This window comes from Quercus lobata, chromosome 8, assembly GCF_001633185.2.
Source record: "Quercus lobata isolate SW786 chromosome 8, ValleyOak3.0 Primary Assembly, whole genome shotgun sequence".
In the NCBI taxonomy this organism is placed as follows: domain Eukaryota; kingdom Viridiplantae; phylum Streptophyta; class Magnoliopsida; order Fagales; family Fagaceae; genus Quercus; species Quercus lobata.
The window spans coordinates 7,667,021-7,684,685 of record NC_044911.1 but is presented as its reverse complement, the minus strand read 5'-3'; the positions used below and the strand labels follow the sequence as shown (position 1 = coordinate 7,684,685).

The 17,665-nt window shown below is 34.2% G+C and overlaps 2 protein-coding genes across 5 annotated transcripts; one reads left to right on the top strand and one right to left on the bottom strand.

Moving 5' to 3' along the window:
• Window positions 1-2,987: 2,987 nt before the first annotated feature.
• On the bottom strand, window positions 2,988-7,575 carry LOC115957537. Of its 4 annotated transcripts, XR_004084372.1 has the most exons (6): window positions 7,201-7,575; window positions 6,968-7,022; window positions 4,714-4,771; window positions 3,670-3,821; window positions 3,465-3,533; window positions 2,988-3,139 (listed from the first exon to the last, which is right to left on the bottom strand). XR_004084372.1 is itself a non-coding variant. In XM_031075809.1 (5 exons), exons 1-5 carry the CDS (start codon window positions 7,312-7,314, stop codon window positions 3,794-3,796), a joined length of 312 nt encoding a protein of 103 aa, XP_030931669.1. In that variant the 5' UTR covers window positions 7,315-7,575; the 3' UTR covers window positions 3,562-3,793. The 4 variants fall into 4 exon arrangements, 1 of the variants encoding a protein (XP_030931669.1); XR_004084370.1 differs by lacking the exon at window positions 7,201-7,575 and having other exon boundaries at window positions 4,714-5,732; window positions 6,968-7,164; XR_004084371.1 differs by lacking the exon at window positions 7,201-7,575 and having other exon boundaries at window positions 6,968-7,164.
• A 5,542-nt stretch (window positions 7,576-13,117) lies between these two features.
• On the top strand, window positions 13,118-16,180 carry LOC115956254. The gene is made up of 2 exons (XM_031074685.1): window positions 13,118-13,537; window positions 14,108-16,180. The coding sequence occupies exons 1-2, from the start codon at window positions 13,118-13,120 to the stop codon at window positions 16,178-16,180; spliced, it is 2,493 nt and encodes an 830-aa protein (XP_030930545.1).
• Window positions 16,181-17,665: the final 1,485 nt, after the last annotated feature.

Genomic DNA, 17,665 nt, shown 5'->3' with positions numbered 1-17,665 from the left:
GAAATAGACAAGATGGAAACAGTTCTAAGAAGAAAAATAAAAGGAAACAGTAAAGAGAGCATGAGAGAAATAAGATGAGGAAGAAGAAAATGGGATCCCAACAACAAATATCATAATTAAGGTGCAAAACTTCTTATTGTTCTTATAGAAAAACTAGGAAGACTTGATTTTCTGAGTTGGTAATGGGAGGACCTAAAGAGAAGAAATGATGAGAGAGAATGAGACAATAGGAGAAAGTGAGAAAATTTGTGCTTGAGTGGTTTTTTTATTTTATTTTTAAACTGTTGGATTGCCTATATGGCTTGTGTTAGTCATCCTATTTAAAATTAGAGATAACTAGAGGCTGCTAAACGAGAGGGGAGCTGAACCCAAACTAAAAATATGATAGAAAAAAATATTGAGATGTCACCTAAAGCTATAAACGAGCCAAGTCTAACTGAGTATTAGAAATTCAGACATATTCATTTTATTTTATTTCGAACGCAGAGCTAAACTCAAGTTCATCATCAAACAAAATTAAGGATCTATTTGAATATCGCTTATTGCTAATAACTAAAAATACTGTAACAAAATAATCTTTAAATGTGTAAATAGTACTGTGGGACCCAGTTTAAAAGTTTTTTTTTGTTAAATAAAGTACTTACGGGTCCCATGAACAGTGCACGAGACCTATTGGAAAACGCACAACACAACTGAAAAATCATTTCAACTCTATCCAAACGTTCACTAAATGTTCAAGTTTGGTTCATCTACTTGTTGAGTAAGCTCGAACTTGTTCACGAACTATTTGATTAACTCTTTTTTTTTTTTTTTTTTTTTAATATAGAGTCTTGTTAACGGATAACCTTAAGGCAATTGTTAATAAACCATTTTAAAAAAAATTTGACATCACTTTCATAGGGAAAATATAAAAAGTCATCAAAACAATTAATTGTTTTTATCTTTTTCCCATAAAAAGTTTTTTAAAATAGTTCCTAAACCAATGCCTTTAAGGCATCCATTAACATTTGCATTCTATATATAGTAAAATTATGACTAAATTGTTTGTCCTTCAAAAATCTATGAATTTTTACTACAATTGGACTAATAATTTGAGTCTCCATATTCACGAGCTTGTTTATGAACACATTATTATGCATGAGCTTGGCTCATTTAATAATCGAGCTTAAAGTTGGGCTAGAGCTTGAGCTTGGATTGTTTTGGTGAATTATGTAAATGGTGGAATGTCTAGTTATTTTCAATTCCTAATTTTGATTACTTCTGGTTTTGTACGATTCTTCCACCGCTAAAAAGCAAGGAGAGAGAGAGAGTTCTGAGTTTTTCCAGTTGAATCATGTAATGAAACAGTTCATCTAATCCAACCCTCTATTGTTCAACTTGGGTTGAAAAGATGAAATAAACACGCACACGCAAATTCTTAATTTCTAACTAGGAGTGGGACGTCAAATTCCTAATTCCTAAAGAGAGGGAAAAAAAGAACCAAAAAACAAATGAACAAGATCATTTTTTATGTAACCTGATCCAAAATGACCAAAAAGTGAGATGGAAGATTTTGGATTTGGGTTTTTGTTGAATTATTATCGTCAAGTCATACTAGGTTCAAAGTGTAGAAATCTTGACACTGCAAAATGTGAACTATTAAAAAATGCAAAAAACTCAAATCTAAAATAAAAAAAACAATTTATATAAGTAATCTAGCTTTAGTTGAATAAGCTCAGTAATTGAAGTTAAATATATGCCACCTTTATCTTAAAGCATGGGATATTTAGATTTTCCCTTAGTGATAGGAAAACTCACATTGATTTCTGCCAAAAAAAGAGAGAGTAAAGAAACTCAAAATCTTTGGGGCTAATTACAACTTACCCACTTGTGGTTTGACCAAAATTTAAATTGCCTACCCGTAGTTTGAAATTTGGCACTTTACCCACCTGAGATTAGCTCAGTTAGGGTTCCGTAACCCACTTCTGTTAAAAATTGGGCTAAATATGCATTTTTGCTCTCTTTTATGTCTCTCCTCTCAAAACATTAAAAAAATAAATAAAATAAAATAAATAAATAAAAAACAAGATCAAAAGGTGAGGGTTTTGTAAAAATTATGAACAAACATTACTACCACCATAGAAGCTTTTGTCAAGAATCATCGCTAGCAAAAACAAATTCCTTCATCCATTTCTAAGCAACCATTGAAGCCATAGCATCTAAAGCTTAAATCAAACCAAAAAATACCCACCAAAAAAAAAAAAAAAAAATTCAAGCTTCCATGGATGTTCTCCATCAAGGCATCAACTTGCAGCAACACTTTTCAATCACTACTCATAACACCTAATTTAATTTGTTTTGCATTATTTTTGTATGATTGCGAGTATAACTCAACCACCATAAAATACTGTGAAGAATCTTGAAACCAGTACGCAAGCTTTAAAAACAAACACATTGATAATTCTCACTGTTTACCACTACCCAAGACCTCCAACGCCACCAGTCTTCCACCACTACCACCAAACATCTTCTTTAATTCATAATCAAACCAAATTATGAATTTTTTTTTTTTGGTTTGATTTAAGCTTTAGATGCTATGGCTTCGTTGGTTGCTTAGAAATGGATGAAGGAATTTATTTTTGCTAGAGATGATTCTTAACAAAAACTTATATGGTGGTGGTAATGTTTGTTCATAATTTTTACAAAACCCTCACTTTTTTATCTTGTTTTCCCTTATTCTTTTATGTTTTGAGAGGAGAAAGACATAAAATAGAACAAAAATACATATTTAGCCTCATTTTTAACAGATGTGGATAAAGGAACCCTAATTAAGCTAATTAATTTCAGGTGGGTAAAGTGCCAAATTTCAAACCACGAGTAAGCAACTTAAATTTCAGTCAAACCACAGATAGGTAAGTTATAATTAGCCCAAATCTCTGAGGTTAATTGTTACGTGTTAGTTTATACGCATAACATGATCAAAGACTATAATACCAAGTATCACAATTGAAAAAAAATCAATACAAGCTAATAACAATTTCATGTTTTTACAGATATTTACAGAATCACAAATCCTAAAAACAAACAACAACATTCAAATTATTTACCACTGACTTGCTGCTATATTCTGTAGGCACATCAATTTCAGCTTTTCCACTTTCTGCATTGGAAAATTCTGGCTATTAAGAATAAACCCAAAGACAACCAATGAAATTGGAAATTAATTTCTCAAAATAATCATAAAAATTAATTGTCTTCCTCTTTTTCAAAAGCATTATTCACTAGAGGTACTTAGTGATTATTGGATGACTTCTATTTTCAAATAAAAATATCAAATTTTGGTTCCAACTTCCAAGGTTGTGTCTAAATCAAAATAAATTGACATTAAAGTCACAAATATCAGTAGTTTATAACAATATCATGAATAAACTAAGTTCATTAAATAACATGAATACTTTGAAAATGTACAGTGTGATTTCTTTTACCTCTACAACTCTTTTAACTTTAATATGTACTCTTCAGGGAATGTGTACCAAAAAGATGGTGCCCGATGGCTGCAAGTTTTTTGAGACTCATGCCGATTAGGAGATATAAAGGAATAATATTCATTAATCATCCTACCTGTTAATCCAAATTAAACTAGACCAGCACTCAAGCAGTCAAGAATTGCTGATAAAAAAAAGTACCAACCTTCACACAGGCTAAAGAAGCAAATGTTCACCGAGACACTTATCAAGGAGAAAGCAATGGTGCCGGAGCAATGGTGCTGGATTATCCGTTTCGGGAAAAAATATCATAACATATACATCAAAGACTAGTCACTCTCAGCACATGAGCAAACACTGCAATATTTGACAATACACAGTATTATTTCTCCAAAAGAATCGTGCATATACAACTTTTTCTTAGAAATTGTACATTCAAATATAACATAATTCCTTTTTGCTAGAGAAGAAAGAACCTATTTTTAAATGAAGGCCATACCTCATCTAAGCCTTTTCCAGTCTAAAGTCTGTTATGCACCATGTGCCAATTATGTTCAAGAACAAGAGAATATACATTTATATAAAGTGTTGGTGCACTCCGCATTTTTGAAATTTTATGACAAATTTCACACATAAAAATAACCTAGAAACCTTAATGAATTTCATATACAATTATGATCTTCCTCCCCCCACACACCCCACCCCCCCCCCCCCCCAAAAAAAAAAAAAAAAAGATTAAGATCCAACCGTCGTTGCTGACCAGATGTCTTCACTAGCATGATAAGATACTTTTAGCAGGTCAAAAATGATTAAGAGCTCACTACTCGTGAAGTCATTAGCACCTTTTATATACTCAAGGTAACGACGGCTCAAGTCAAAGCTTATTTATTTTAATATTCTGATACAGGGCTGACTACAAGAATCCAATCAAAGATAGAATAACAGAATACCGCAAGGTTCTTTTTTGTTACTACTATTTAATTATAACTATTAGTCTAAATTGTGTGTGCATAATCATAACCAATCCTGAACTCTGTAACCGCATTGTCTCATGTCATCCAGAATTTGACACAAATTTGTTCCAGTAATATCTGCAAGGAAGCTAGGAGTAGCATCCTTAAAGCTGTGCCATTGCTTTCAATACTTAGAATCATAATCCCAAGTGAGGCTCTCCAATAAAAGATTAATAAATTGTAAGCATCTAAAAAAAGATTTTATAAACTCATAATTATTGTTAATGGAAATATACCTTTGAAAAGATTTGTTCTCTGCAATGAAAAATCCACCATAAGGATCATTAACCATTCCTTCAGAGAACCACCCAAAATTTAGTTCAGTTTATGTTTGAGAAAGAAAAGAATTAGACAGAATCATAAAATTATAATGCCGAAAACAATAGAATTAAAACAACTTAATCAAAACACAGAAACCACATTAATTTTTTTTTTCTAATATCTCCAAACCTTATTTTTCAACTTAAAATTCATGCAGCATGAACAAGAACAAGGCCATGGATACGACACTGCTGACACACACAAACATGGGCAGATCATGGGAAAATAAGACGATAACATTAATCTGTTTCTGGTTGAATGTTCTAACACTTGAAAGTAATAACATTAACAAGGTACCTATGTGTTTGTTTGTGGCCAATTAAGCTAATAGTTAAGTCCATTACATTATTAATATAGTGGCTGTCAAATACATAATCAGGGATGACTCATGATGCGAAAATTTAATGACAAATTCCAGCAGCAAATCAAATTATACCTTTCTTAGATGTCAAGATATGCATTGCTTGCACACTGCGTCATTTTTTAAAGCAATTACCTCACTGTGCTATCAGCAGCCCTAGCCCCAGCCCAAATGTAGGAAAAGCAATTTCAAGAACTAAGAAAACGTATACTCCCTTCATGCCATGATAAGGGTCAAAATTCCCAGTTTTTGCTTAATATATTTGTACCTTGTCAAAGTCAAGGAATATTTATTTTCACGTTACAGATAACATCCTTTTTTTTTCACATCAGTTACAAGAGATATATTGTATTATATGCTCATTTAAATGAAGAAGTAGGGTGAAGATTAGAATTTGCTTATAACCTAGGAAGTAAAGACACTTCATTTAGAGTGTTGTACCTGTGTTGGATTTGTTTCATACCAGCCATTTCATGTTATAATTTTTCAGAAATTATTCGTGTCGCCATGTCCTACCTATACCCATGTCCATGTCCGTGCTTCCTAGCTTATGATAGATAATTGTAATAACACCTGATGCATTTTTTTTTTTTTTTTTTTTGGTAAGTTGTATAGAACAAGCTCAAAACTTTAACTGCAAAGAGAAAAAAACCATCTAAGGAGAAATATTATTTTTCAAACAAAAGAATAATTCAGATATAATTCAAATTATTTGGAACATGCAAATCATTAAGAATCTCTGTATCACATTGAACAATGCTTGCATAGATTCATCATGGGCTGCAATACATGGTGAAAATCCCTCAGTGAACATTCTAGGAATGATTGTGCAGATTCAAGGCACAATCAAACTTGAGAGTGAAACCACAATTCTTGCATCTTCCAACTAGAAACTAGTGCCTAAATTGTGAAGCTATACCACTGTGCCCTAGTAATTCTGATTAAAGAATTTTTGACATTTATAAAACATGCATTAAGTGTGAATGGCATAAAATAATTTTTTTTTAAAAGGACATTTAACTGAAAAGTCGTAGTCCAAATAATTTTTTTTAAATGTATGAGTATATTGAACTGGGATGGAACATTACAATGCAAAATTAACATTACATATACATGAGATTTTCTTTTTGCAAAGTATTTTCTTGATATTGTCTTTTTGCTAAGTATGTACTTGATATTTTAACTTAATCATTGGTTACAACAGGTGAAAAATTGATAAAAGGGGAAAGGAAAAACAAACGCAACAAGAAACCTTTTTTTATTTACAGGTAAGTACGAACCTATGGAGTTTTGAAACCATGACCTCACCATCCATTCCATTATTATTGGAGGAGGAAGTACCAATTGAGCTATAGCTCATTGGTCATAAATTACCTCTCCTCCACATTAATTTTATTTATAAGAAAGTTAAACCCATGTATATTATTTGTACAGGATATACAAGCATAACTATTTGCTCATGAACAACTAGGCATTCCAATAATAAGTTTTTAAGGTGATATTTTTCGTAATTACAATATATATATATATATATAAATATATATATTCAAAATTGAATCTGTATATATCAGTAACTCCAAGTGAAATAAGTAAGAGAATGCCAAAGAACCATAGAAAATTACTATAATAAAACTAGTTGGAGGTTATCCTAAATTTATTCACAAAGTATTTGCAAGTAGGTGAGACATGAAATGGTTACAGAGCTATGGTCTTCAAAGGGATAGAAGACTTGTTCATAGGCACAGATATAGAGATTGATTCAAATGTCTGCAAAATAAGGACATCAAGTACCAAAGAAAAAGACTTACATCTGTACCCAGCTCCATCAAGTACGAGGTCATCAAAATACCAGAACAGAGGATCCTAGGGAAAAAAAACTCATATGAATGAGGAATTGCTTTCATCAACAGCTACGGAAATCAACCCAACAATGTTGAAGTTGTGGCTCATTCATCCTTACTGATTCAAGTGTTTGCAATAAATACTTGAGCAACAATCCTATTATTGAGCATTTAATTAATAGAAATAGAAAGAGAAGTACCCAAAGATGTGAATCCAAAGATGCAACTATATAAGTGTTTTTGGCGACGTCTGGCATAGGGTGGTCGATGGTTTCTTCTTCGCCGTCCACATAGATGTCTGGAATCTCCTCCATTGTTGACAGCCCATTGATCCATATCAGAGCCACAACAACTATGCCTAGCACTTGGACTCGGCAAAGTGAAAAACATCAGATTTTTGGGGACAACAGATGCACTCTAAACGTACCACCTTCTTGGATGGTTTTTAACCCAATCCATCACAACCAAACCCAAATCCTTAATTTCACATATTACCTCAACATAATTTAGTTCAGATTTTTGAAGAACTCCAAGATGTCCCTTCATTCCTTTCTTTCATCTCCCTAACAACCAAACAGAATAATAATTTCCAAATTCAGCTAATAAAAAAGAGAAAGAAAACAAGTGTTTTGAGGATATTAATAAAAATATGTAAAATACGTGTCTAATTACCAATTTAGTCTTTAACACTTTTGTAGTACGTGTCAAAATGGTCTTTAATATTTTAAATGTGTCAATTTATTTTCTAAACTTCTAATATTCTGTCAAAATAATCATTATTATTAAGCGGTACTTGAACAAAATTGGCGTGGTTAACATTAATATCAAAATAGTATTTTTATGCCACTTAAAGTTATCTGTGGGTTATCATGTGTCTTTAATTATAAAATATTTACTTTTCAAAAAAAATATAAAATATTTAGAAATATGAAAATTTTCTTTCCTTTTATTTTCCTTTCGCTTTTTGGGAGAGCAAACAACGTTTAAATCTTAGCTTGAACGACATTTGAAAAGCATACTATCTACCTAGTTTTAAAATGGAAATTTTTAAAAAACAAAAAGCCAAATGTCAATTTTTTGCATTATCATTTTTTAAGAAGTTAAAGTTATTGCCAATTATACCAGCATAAAATTTTTAGTGACTGATACAATTGATGTTATGTCAACAAAGTAATAAATAAATTTTTAATTATTTTTCTATTTTGCGTCTAAAAACTGATACATCCATTTAATAAATTTATAGTAACCTACATCACTCTATTTAAAATTAGCTGTTGTTCATGAAATCACAGTCCCATGTGGCCGTTTTAGCCGACTAATACAAACATATTCTTACAATTTTTTAGTATAAATAAAAAACTACAAATTTGTCATGAAGGGATGAGCAAAAAAAAAACTATGACTAACCTTGAACTAGTAAACTTTCCAAAATAGATATCATATGACATGCAAAATAACAAAATAAAGTACGAGATCATGAGAAGTCAAAAGACTCAAAACCATGCAGGAAAGTCCTGAATTGAATAGGTTTGTTGAAGCCAATTTAGTAGTATAATAGTGTTAAAAATTTGTGTTTTCCTGATGGTTGGAACTGTGAAATAATGAAAGGCTACTTGTTCCTTTTAACCAAAAAAAAAAAAGAAGAAGGATATTAAGCACGGATGCTTGTCTTTGCCAAAATTTAGCACACGCGCCCAAGAACATGACAATTTTGCACTCTCCTTTTGCAATATGGAAAACTTTCAACTTTTTTTTTTTAAAATAATTTATGAACAGGAAAAAAGCGTTAAACTTTTAATAACAATTTTCCTTAGGAAAAAAATACTTACAAATAGACTTAACTAAAAATATGATTGATTAGCGACCTTCTCTTCATCTGGAGAGCACTACTGCGAAACCTTCTCACCACAACTAGGTGGTGCATTCATCTCCATCAACGAATCTACCTCTTTATTTTCAATTACAACCAATCTACCATTACCTCAACAACGCTGGGTAATTAATTTTGCCTTTCTTTTTCAATATACCCTTCCTTTTCAATTTCCCCTGTTTTTGTTTGTTCAACCTAGGGTTTACAAGACTTAAGATTTTTCGAAAATTTATTCATTCGAATCAATTTCCTAGGATCGATGTCCCTCAACTGACTGTTCTAGCTCGGTTTACATATCGTTTCTTTTTTTCAATCTACCTGGCAGTTTCTCATTCCCCTGTTCTTTTAAAAAAAAATATAAAAAAACCCTTTTTCAAACTCAGTTCAATTCTTTGCTCTATAGATTGTATGTTTTCAAAATCCACTTCTCTTGTATGTTGATCATTCCCTGTCGCTTATAATTAATTTTCACTGTACTATAATCTCCGATGACATCAGTTATTTCCATTATCAAGCTTTTAACCAATCTCCTTCTTTGGCCTCCACTCTCGTACCTCGTTTTGCATTTTGTTTGATTCGCTGAAGCCTCTTTACCCCTTACCCCAAATCTGTGTACCTTGACACTTGTACCTGCTCTTCCTTTAGACTTCCCACGCAAGTTTTTCGTAGGGATTTGCACCACGCAAATCACTGAGTATAACCAGCAAATTTCTTTATCTATCCTCACCGTTCACAACCACCAATTAGAGTTAAAATGCAACCACCCCACTTTCCAATTTATAAAGAGATAGGAAGAGATGAATCCTTTCAATATCATATACCTCCACTTCACAATCATACTCCACATCCATTTCCAGCTATACAACAACACGGAAAAACTTCCAAACCCAGCATCAAACCCTTCCCCTTTCACACCATGGAACCTAGCCAAAATAATAGAGAAATTGGATGGAGTGATAGTAGTGATTCGGAAGCCTGGATAGATGATGAGGAAATGGGAGTTCATAATGTTCATGAAAACAATTCCATTCGTAGAAGGGGTCCAGTTATCCAATTGGACAGAGAATCCTTGGAGCATAACAGAGTGTTTTGGAGACAATGCATTGTGGGTTTCCTACTTGACAGAAGGTGTTTCTCTGTACGAAGAATGCAATCTATACTAGCAGCTGCCTGGAGACTCAGAGGAGGAATCCGAATAGTGGGCAGGCAAGGTAATTTTTATATAATACATTGTGAATATCCATCTGATCAAGAGTATATTCTTCAAGAGGGACCCTGGTCTGTTGATGGAACTCTACTAGTTGTAGAGCGATGGACACCTAACCTCACACTTAGCCAAACACATCTAACCTCTGCCACTCTATGGGTACAGATACACAACCTTCCACTAGAATATCATGATATTGAACTTGCTCATTTTATTGGAAACCTGTTAGGAGAATTTGTGTCTATTGATTGGCAGCCAACCTTTCCACGAAACATTCGATTTCTGAGAATCCGAGTTAAGCTTGACCCATGGCTTCCACTGATAGCTGGCTTCATTCTAAAAAGGGATGATGGGCAATATACTTGGGTGGAATGTAGATATGAAAGGGTCTTCAAGATTTGCAAAAGATGTGGAATCATTGGTCATGCTCGTTCACAATGCCATATGGACATGTTTGATATTGAAGAACTTCTAAGAGATCAAGCCTATCGCATCCGAGTTCAATACCCTGTGGAATTTGCTCTTGATCTTATGGAAGTTATGTACAATGATGATATTAGAGCTTTTCGCAGACACCCAAGCCGTAGGACCACAAGGGTCAGGTATGATGCTGATTCTAATCCAACACTGAACCAATCCATTCACCCTCAAACCAAACTCATTCACAACCAGTACACCAAACTCACCAACCCCCACACCAGAATTCCAATACACTATCTCATCCTCCAAATCCTCCAACGGTACAACATTATTCTCATCTTTCCAGATTTGATAAATTTGTTGTCACCAATTTAGATGATTTAGAGGTAAATCAACAAGAAGCTGGCAACATCAATCCTAATAGTCCAACAAATGATAGCTTGTGGAGAAATAATCTATTTATGGACTCAGACAATGACCTTGACCCACCAAACACCCCAATCACTCCTTCCCATCTCTACCCCACATTTGACCAAAACACAATGCATTCTGAATGTTGGATACCACCAGAAGACCATACTCTAAGATTTGTTGAGGTAGATGAAGGCTATAGAGGATGGACTAATGCAGATATTATTAGTATGGATTGGGAACCAGATGCACAAAGCCACATGGACTGTGATGATCATCAAAACTTCAGTATAGAGCTATTTCTAGTGGACAACCCAGAGGCATATGAGGATTCAAGTGAGCCAAGGTGGCATGGACATTCTCATTTTCATGTGGGAGAGAGCAGTGGAACAGCAAATGATCCGAATGAAACCCAAATCACAACTGGCACTCTTACTACGCTGGAACAAGCTGGTCCACAGGAGAATAATTGGAATCAAGAGCTTCCCCACTGGCAGATTACACAAACCAGAATTCAGCATTTTGAATCAGAAGTTAGCAAGAGCACTGACAACCCAGTTTTAATGGGAATAGAGCTGATGGTATATCTCTCTAAGTCACAATCCCCTGGCTATATTCTAAATTTGGTTCAACTGTTTTCTCAGAACACTATACAATCTATGGGCCTTTTCTTGCAACAACTGGTCCCTCAATGGCTGTACGACTTACATGCTATCCCACAAAACCAAAGAGCAAATCCTATCACAAACCCACTACATGAAAATCCAGCAAGCTTTGCCATTGGAGACATTACTCCTAGTAGGAACATATTAATGGACGAATTGGTTCCTTTAGCTACACCAGCTGATGTTGAATCCAGTCCTGCCTCACCTAAGAGACAGCGTGATGAAGATGATGGAGAAACAAGCAGAGTTAATAGGAGAAGATTGAATCAAGAGCAGGGGAACTTATCCAACAGAAATCATAACTTCACTGAAGAAGCTGATCCAATAATTACTTCACTGCATAACATTGAGTCTGAGAATAATGAGTTCATTCTTAGACTTAGGATCACTGGTCAATCTGATCAGTTTCAAGAGACTGAAGTTATATGGAGCAAACAGAGTGCAGAAACAGAACATCAGCAGAATATAGTTGCTAATCTAATCCAACTTTTGGCAAACATAAGGCTTTCGGAGGCAGCCCAACAAAGGCCTCCGCAGCAGCCATGAAGACACTGGTATGGAACTGCAGGGGTCTCGGCAATACCTCTGCAGTTCAGCTCATCTCAAAAATTGCTGAAACTACTAACCCTTTCATCCTATTTCTAATGGAGACAAAGCAGAAGAAAGGAAGGGGAAAGTATTGGACCCATAGGTGGAATTTTGAAAACTTTTGTGAAGTAGAAAGAGTAGGATTATCTGGGGGGCTTTTGTTGTGTTGGAAAAATATCAGTTTGAATGTACTAGAAGCTACAAAAAATTTCATCCACACTAGAATGAAACATCCTACTTTTGGTTTGTGTTATTTTACTTTTGTATATGGCCACCCAAAAACCAGCAAAAGAAAGGAAGTGTGGGACCAACTTGCATCTTTCCAAGAACACATAAATGGCCCTTGGATATAGATTGGTGATTTTAACCAAGTGTTATCCAATGCAGAAAAACAATCCTCAACCTCTCAAAATTGTCCAGGAGCTTCATATTTACATGATTGTCTACGAGACACAGAAATGATACCATTACAATCTACGGGAGTCAAATACACATGGAAAAATAAAAGAGGTGGGGATGCGCTAGTCCTTGAAAAATTAGACAGAGCATTTATTAACAATGTATGGCTGCATACTTTTGAACATTGCACTCTTGAAGCCTGGCCTATCACGGTATCTAATCATGCACCACTAGTCCTAGACATCAACAACATCCCCCTATACAGAAGAAGGCCGTTTAGATTTGAAGCTATGTGGTTACTACACCCACGCTGTAGACAGGTGATCCAGCAGGAATGGCAGAAAAAGATCTCGGGTTCCCCTGCTTATATCCTTAAATCCAAACTTTACAATGTCAAGCAGGCTTGCATCAGTTGGAACAGAAATGAATTTGGAAATTTGCACCAGAAACTGTCCAAAATAAAGGAGGAGCTTACGTATATCTAAAATAACAGTGATATTCCAGAAATTGCCCAACAAGAACAACAAAAACAAAAAGAACTCCAACAACTTCTGAATATGGAGGAAGTGTTTTGGGCACAAAAAGCAAGGAAAGATTGGACAAAAAAGGGTGATAGAAATACTAGATACTTCCATGCTATTGTTCGCAAAAGAAGAGCAGCTAATCGCATAACAAGACTTAAGAACCACTTAGATCAATGGATAGATGAGGATCAAAATTTAAGGGATCACATACAACAACATTTTCAAAGTATCTTCCATTCAGAATCAAGGGTAAATACTGCAACTATTATGGAGGTTTTGAATGAGTACACGCTACCAGGACTCTCGCACCTACATCGGCAAATCCTGGATAGAGAATTTAACATAGAAGAGATTAAAAAGGCGGCTTTCCAATTGGGTTCATGGAAAGCCCCAGGTCCTGATGGTATTCTAGCAATGCTTTTCCAGAAATGTTGGGACACAATGGGACAAACAGTGATACAAGCTACATTAAGTTTTCTCAGAACAGGCTAAATACTCAAGGAACTAAACAACACGTTTATCACTTTGGTTCCTAAAAGCCTCAACCCAGAGAAAATTAGTGAGTACAGACCAATCAGCTTATGTAATGTGGCCTACAAAATTGCTGCCAAAATTTTAGCAAATAGACTGAAACTAGTTATTGATGAGCTTATCACTCCTCACCAAAATGCATTTATCAAGGGTAGATTGATCACTGATAATATCATCTTGACTCATGAGTTACTCCACACAATTAAGAGGAAAAAAAAGGGAAGGGTTCGTTTCGCTGCACTAAAGTTGGATTTGAGCAAAGGCTATGATAGACTAAATTGGAATTTTCTTGAAGCCACACTCTAGAAGTTGGGTTTCAGCCAGCACTGAATTCAGTTGGTAATGCAATGTGTTACCACAGTAACATACAGCGTTTTAGTCAATGGATCTCCCACAGAAAAATTCAAACCCAACTGTGGTATAAGGCAAGGTGACTCACTATCACCATACCTATTTATTATTTGCACAAATATTCTGTCATGTATGTTGCAGAAATTAGAAGATACAGGTATGCTAAAGGGAGTGGCAATAAACAAAGGAGGGCTTCCTATCTCACATCTCATGTTTGCGGATGACATTATCATCTTTTTCAAAATTGCCATGCAGAATACAGACAAGCTCAGCCAAACCATAAAAAGCTTTTGTGAAATGTCAGGCCAAAAAATAAATGGCACCAAATCAGTCATGGTGGTCAGTCCTAACTGTGATAATGTTATAAAAGAAGACTTAGTTAGAAAGTTCAAAGTAAATATTGCAGAGAAGATTGGAAAATATCTAGGAGTCCCAGTAGACCCGGGAACAACTAAAAGAGAAATTGGCAACCAAATCATTGATCGGCTACAAAGTAGACTCCAAACTTGGAAAGGTAAGCTCTTATCACCTGCAGGGAAGCTAACTCTTATTAAATCAGTTATGCAAGCCATGCCAATCTATTCTATGTCGATCCATACATTATCAAAAGATACCTGCAATAGAATTGACAGAATCATTAGAGACTTTTGGTGGGGAAACAATGCAGAAGTGAGGAAGTTACATACCATAGCTTGGGATACAATCTGCCTACCTAAGGAACTAGGATGTGTCGGTATTAGGAAGACAGATCAATTTAATCAAGCACTCTTAGCCAAGCAATACTGGAGAATAACCCAGAATCCACAATCACTACTAGCTACTACTCTTAAAGGGAAGTACTTTCCAACAGCTCAAAACCTTTGGGATATGGAACGATGTCCAACCACTGCGTCCCAAATATGGAAAGGAATATGGAGGACAAAAGAAACATTACTGATAGGAGCAAAATGGCAAGTAGGTATGGGGGATGGCATCAAATTACGGGATCCACTATGGTATAGACCTCGGAATGAAACATCATTGCTGGAATATGGACTGGACCGAGGCACAGTTAGAGATCTTATGGATACTGAAACAGGCACTTGGAGGGCTGAAATCATTGCGAATATATATGAAACGAGAGTTGCACGGGAGATTTTAAACACTCCACACTCAAAGTTTGGAGCTCTGGATAAAATTTTATGGTTGCAATCACAGAAGGGGACCTACAAAGTAAATGAAGGATACAAACTGATTACTAAGGGACAAGATGGGACAATTAATTATGGTATGAATAAACATGGCTGGAAACACCTTTGGAAACTAAAAATACCGTATAAAATATGTCTGTTCTTATGGAAATTATTACATAATGGGCTACCCACTAGATTGGAGCTCAACAGAAGACAAATTATTGTTAGCACCAATTGTGTAATGTGTGAACAAGAGGACGAAACATTGGACCATCTTTTCCTCAAATGCCCCTTCGCAAGAGCTTTATGGTTTGGCTCGCCAAGGAACATTCATTCTGATACTATCCCCTCTATCCGGCAATGGTTGATAAGCATTCTTGAAAAATATAAGGCAGGTAATGAACAGGAAGATAATGTTCTTACAGATATTAGTGCCACTCTTTGGGTGATTTGGACTTATCGAAATATGGTTCTATTTGAGAATAAAGCTGTTGACATCCAACAAGCCATTTCAAGCACCAGTTACTTCATGACAGAATGGAAAATAGAATTAGATGAATACCTCCAAATTGGTTCAACACCTACTGAAACTACTAGAAACCAGTCTACATGCAGAACTCAGAATTGGCAAGCAATAATTATAGTAGATATAAAAAAGCGTTCGCGCGAAGCTATTTGGAATGGAGGTGCCTTTGTGATCAAAAATCGTTTAGGCCAGTCCGTTCGTAAAGGTTGTTATTCCTGGCATTCCAACAATGATGAAACCAACTTACTATCCACAATTCGAGAAGCTTTGTATGAGGCGTGGAAACAAGGTTTCAGGGAGGTAATCCTTTTTTTACAATCAAATCATGGAGTAAAGCTAATTCAAACACATTGCTTGACTAGCTTGGAGAATGTCCCGATCATGGAAGATATTGCAACATTACAAAAGATGTTTAAACATATTCACGTCCAAGTTGCTCCTCAACTGGTGCTCCAAGAAGTTCAGGGATTGGCAGACATGGCGACAATATGCTTTACAAGGCTCACCTGGATATGATTTGTTTGGTGGTAACAAAAAAAAAAACTAAAAATATGATTGATGTCAACCCAAAAAAAAGAAGAAAAAAGATTGATGTCACTTAGAGTGTGATTGGTAAGTGATGAAACTTGTAACTTATTAGAGTTTTAGCTTATTTTTATTTTATTCATACATCTCATTATACTTTTTGGTACTATTCATGGGTCCTACTATACTATTTAATTATCATTTAGCTTTTCTCCACAGTACTTTTAATAAAAAAAATTTCAATTTCAGCTAAATAAGTTGCTCCCAAATGAACTCTTATACAACCCAATTTCAAGTATATATAAATATACTTTTAGACAAAGACACTTATAAATAAATATATACACACACACTATTATATATAGATAATTTGAGCACTCATATTTATGAATTTGCCCACGAACTCATCATTATGTTTGAGTTTGACTCATTTAATAATTGAGCATAAAGTTGGGTTTAAACTTGGCTTGTCTACTAAATAAATTAGTTGCTGACCCATACGATACATGAATATGTGTTATCTTTTCTTCTTCTTTTTTTGGATACAACAAAATTCAAATTAATTATTCAAATTTCTTACTCTTGTAAAGAGATAATCATTATAATCAAATCTCATCACAATTTTAGAATTAATATTACTCAAATAATTGAAAGTCACATTCAAACATAGACATGATCATATTTTATTATAAACTCAAATTCTCACTTTCAAAATATCTAAAAATTAACTTAAAAATGTATAATTGTAAACACAATTATCCAAGTCATGCTACCCTATGTAATAAAATTACAGTATATCATTATATACTTCTATCAATTAAAGAGAATAAAATATAGAAAAAATATAACAAACTAAAATACAACTAAATCGTATCAACCCAAAGTAGAATTCAACACAAAAATTCATCAACTTAAGTAAAGATGCAATAAATAATTAAAAATCCACAAGAAAAAGGGAGGGGAATATATATATATATATATATAGAGAGAGAGAGAGAGAGAGAGAGAGAGAGTATTTACCTTTTTGTGTGGGAAAAACATGGACTAAATGAAAAAATAAAATAAATTTTTTTTATAATAAATAAAATGGAGAGAAGAAGGAAGATGGGAAGGGATAGAGGAACTACAACGTTAAGATATAAAGTATTAGGAAGATAAAAAGGGAAAAGTGAGGGGGAAATGTTGGAGGAAGTGTAATTATAAGATAAAAGAAATGGTTGAAAATAGGTGAATGATATGACTATTGATATGGGGCAACAAAAGCGTAGTAATTAAAATTGCTATTTTTAGTGTTTAGATATATATATATATATATATATAGATGAACAAAAACAAGATTTTTGTCGACCCGAGCTCAAATGTTCATAAACAATTGGGTTCATTTACAGTCCTATAATTTCACACCATACTCCTAATAAATAAAACTTCAAATTACTTTTTGTTTTGTTTTTAAAAATTGATAAATATTATTGTACG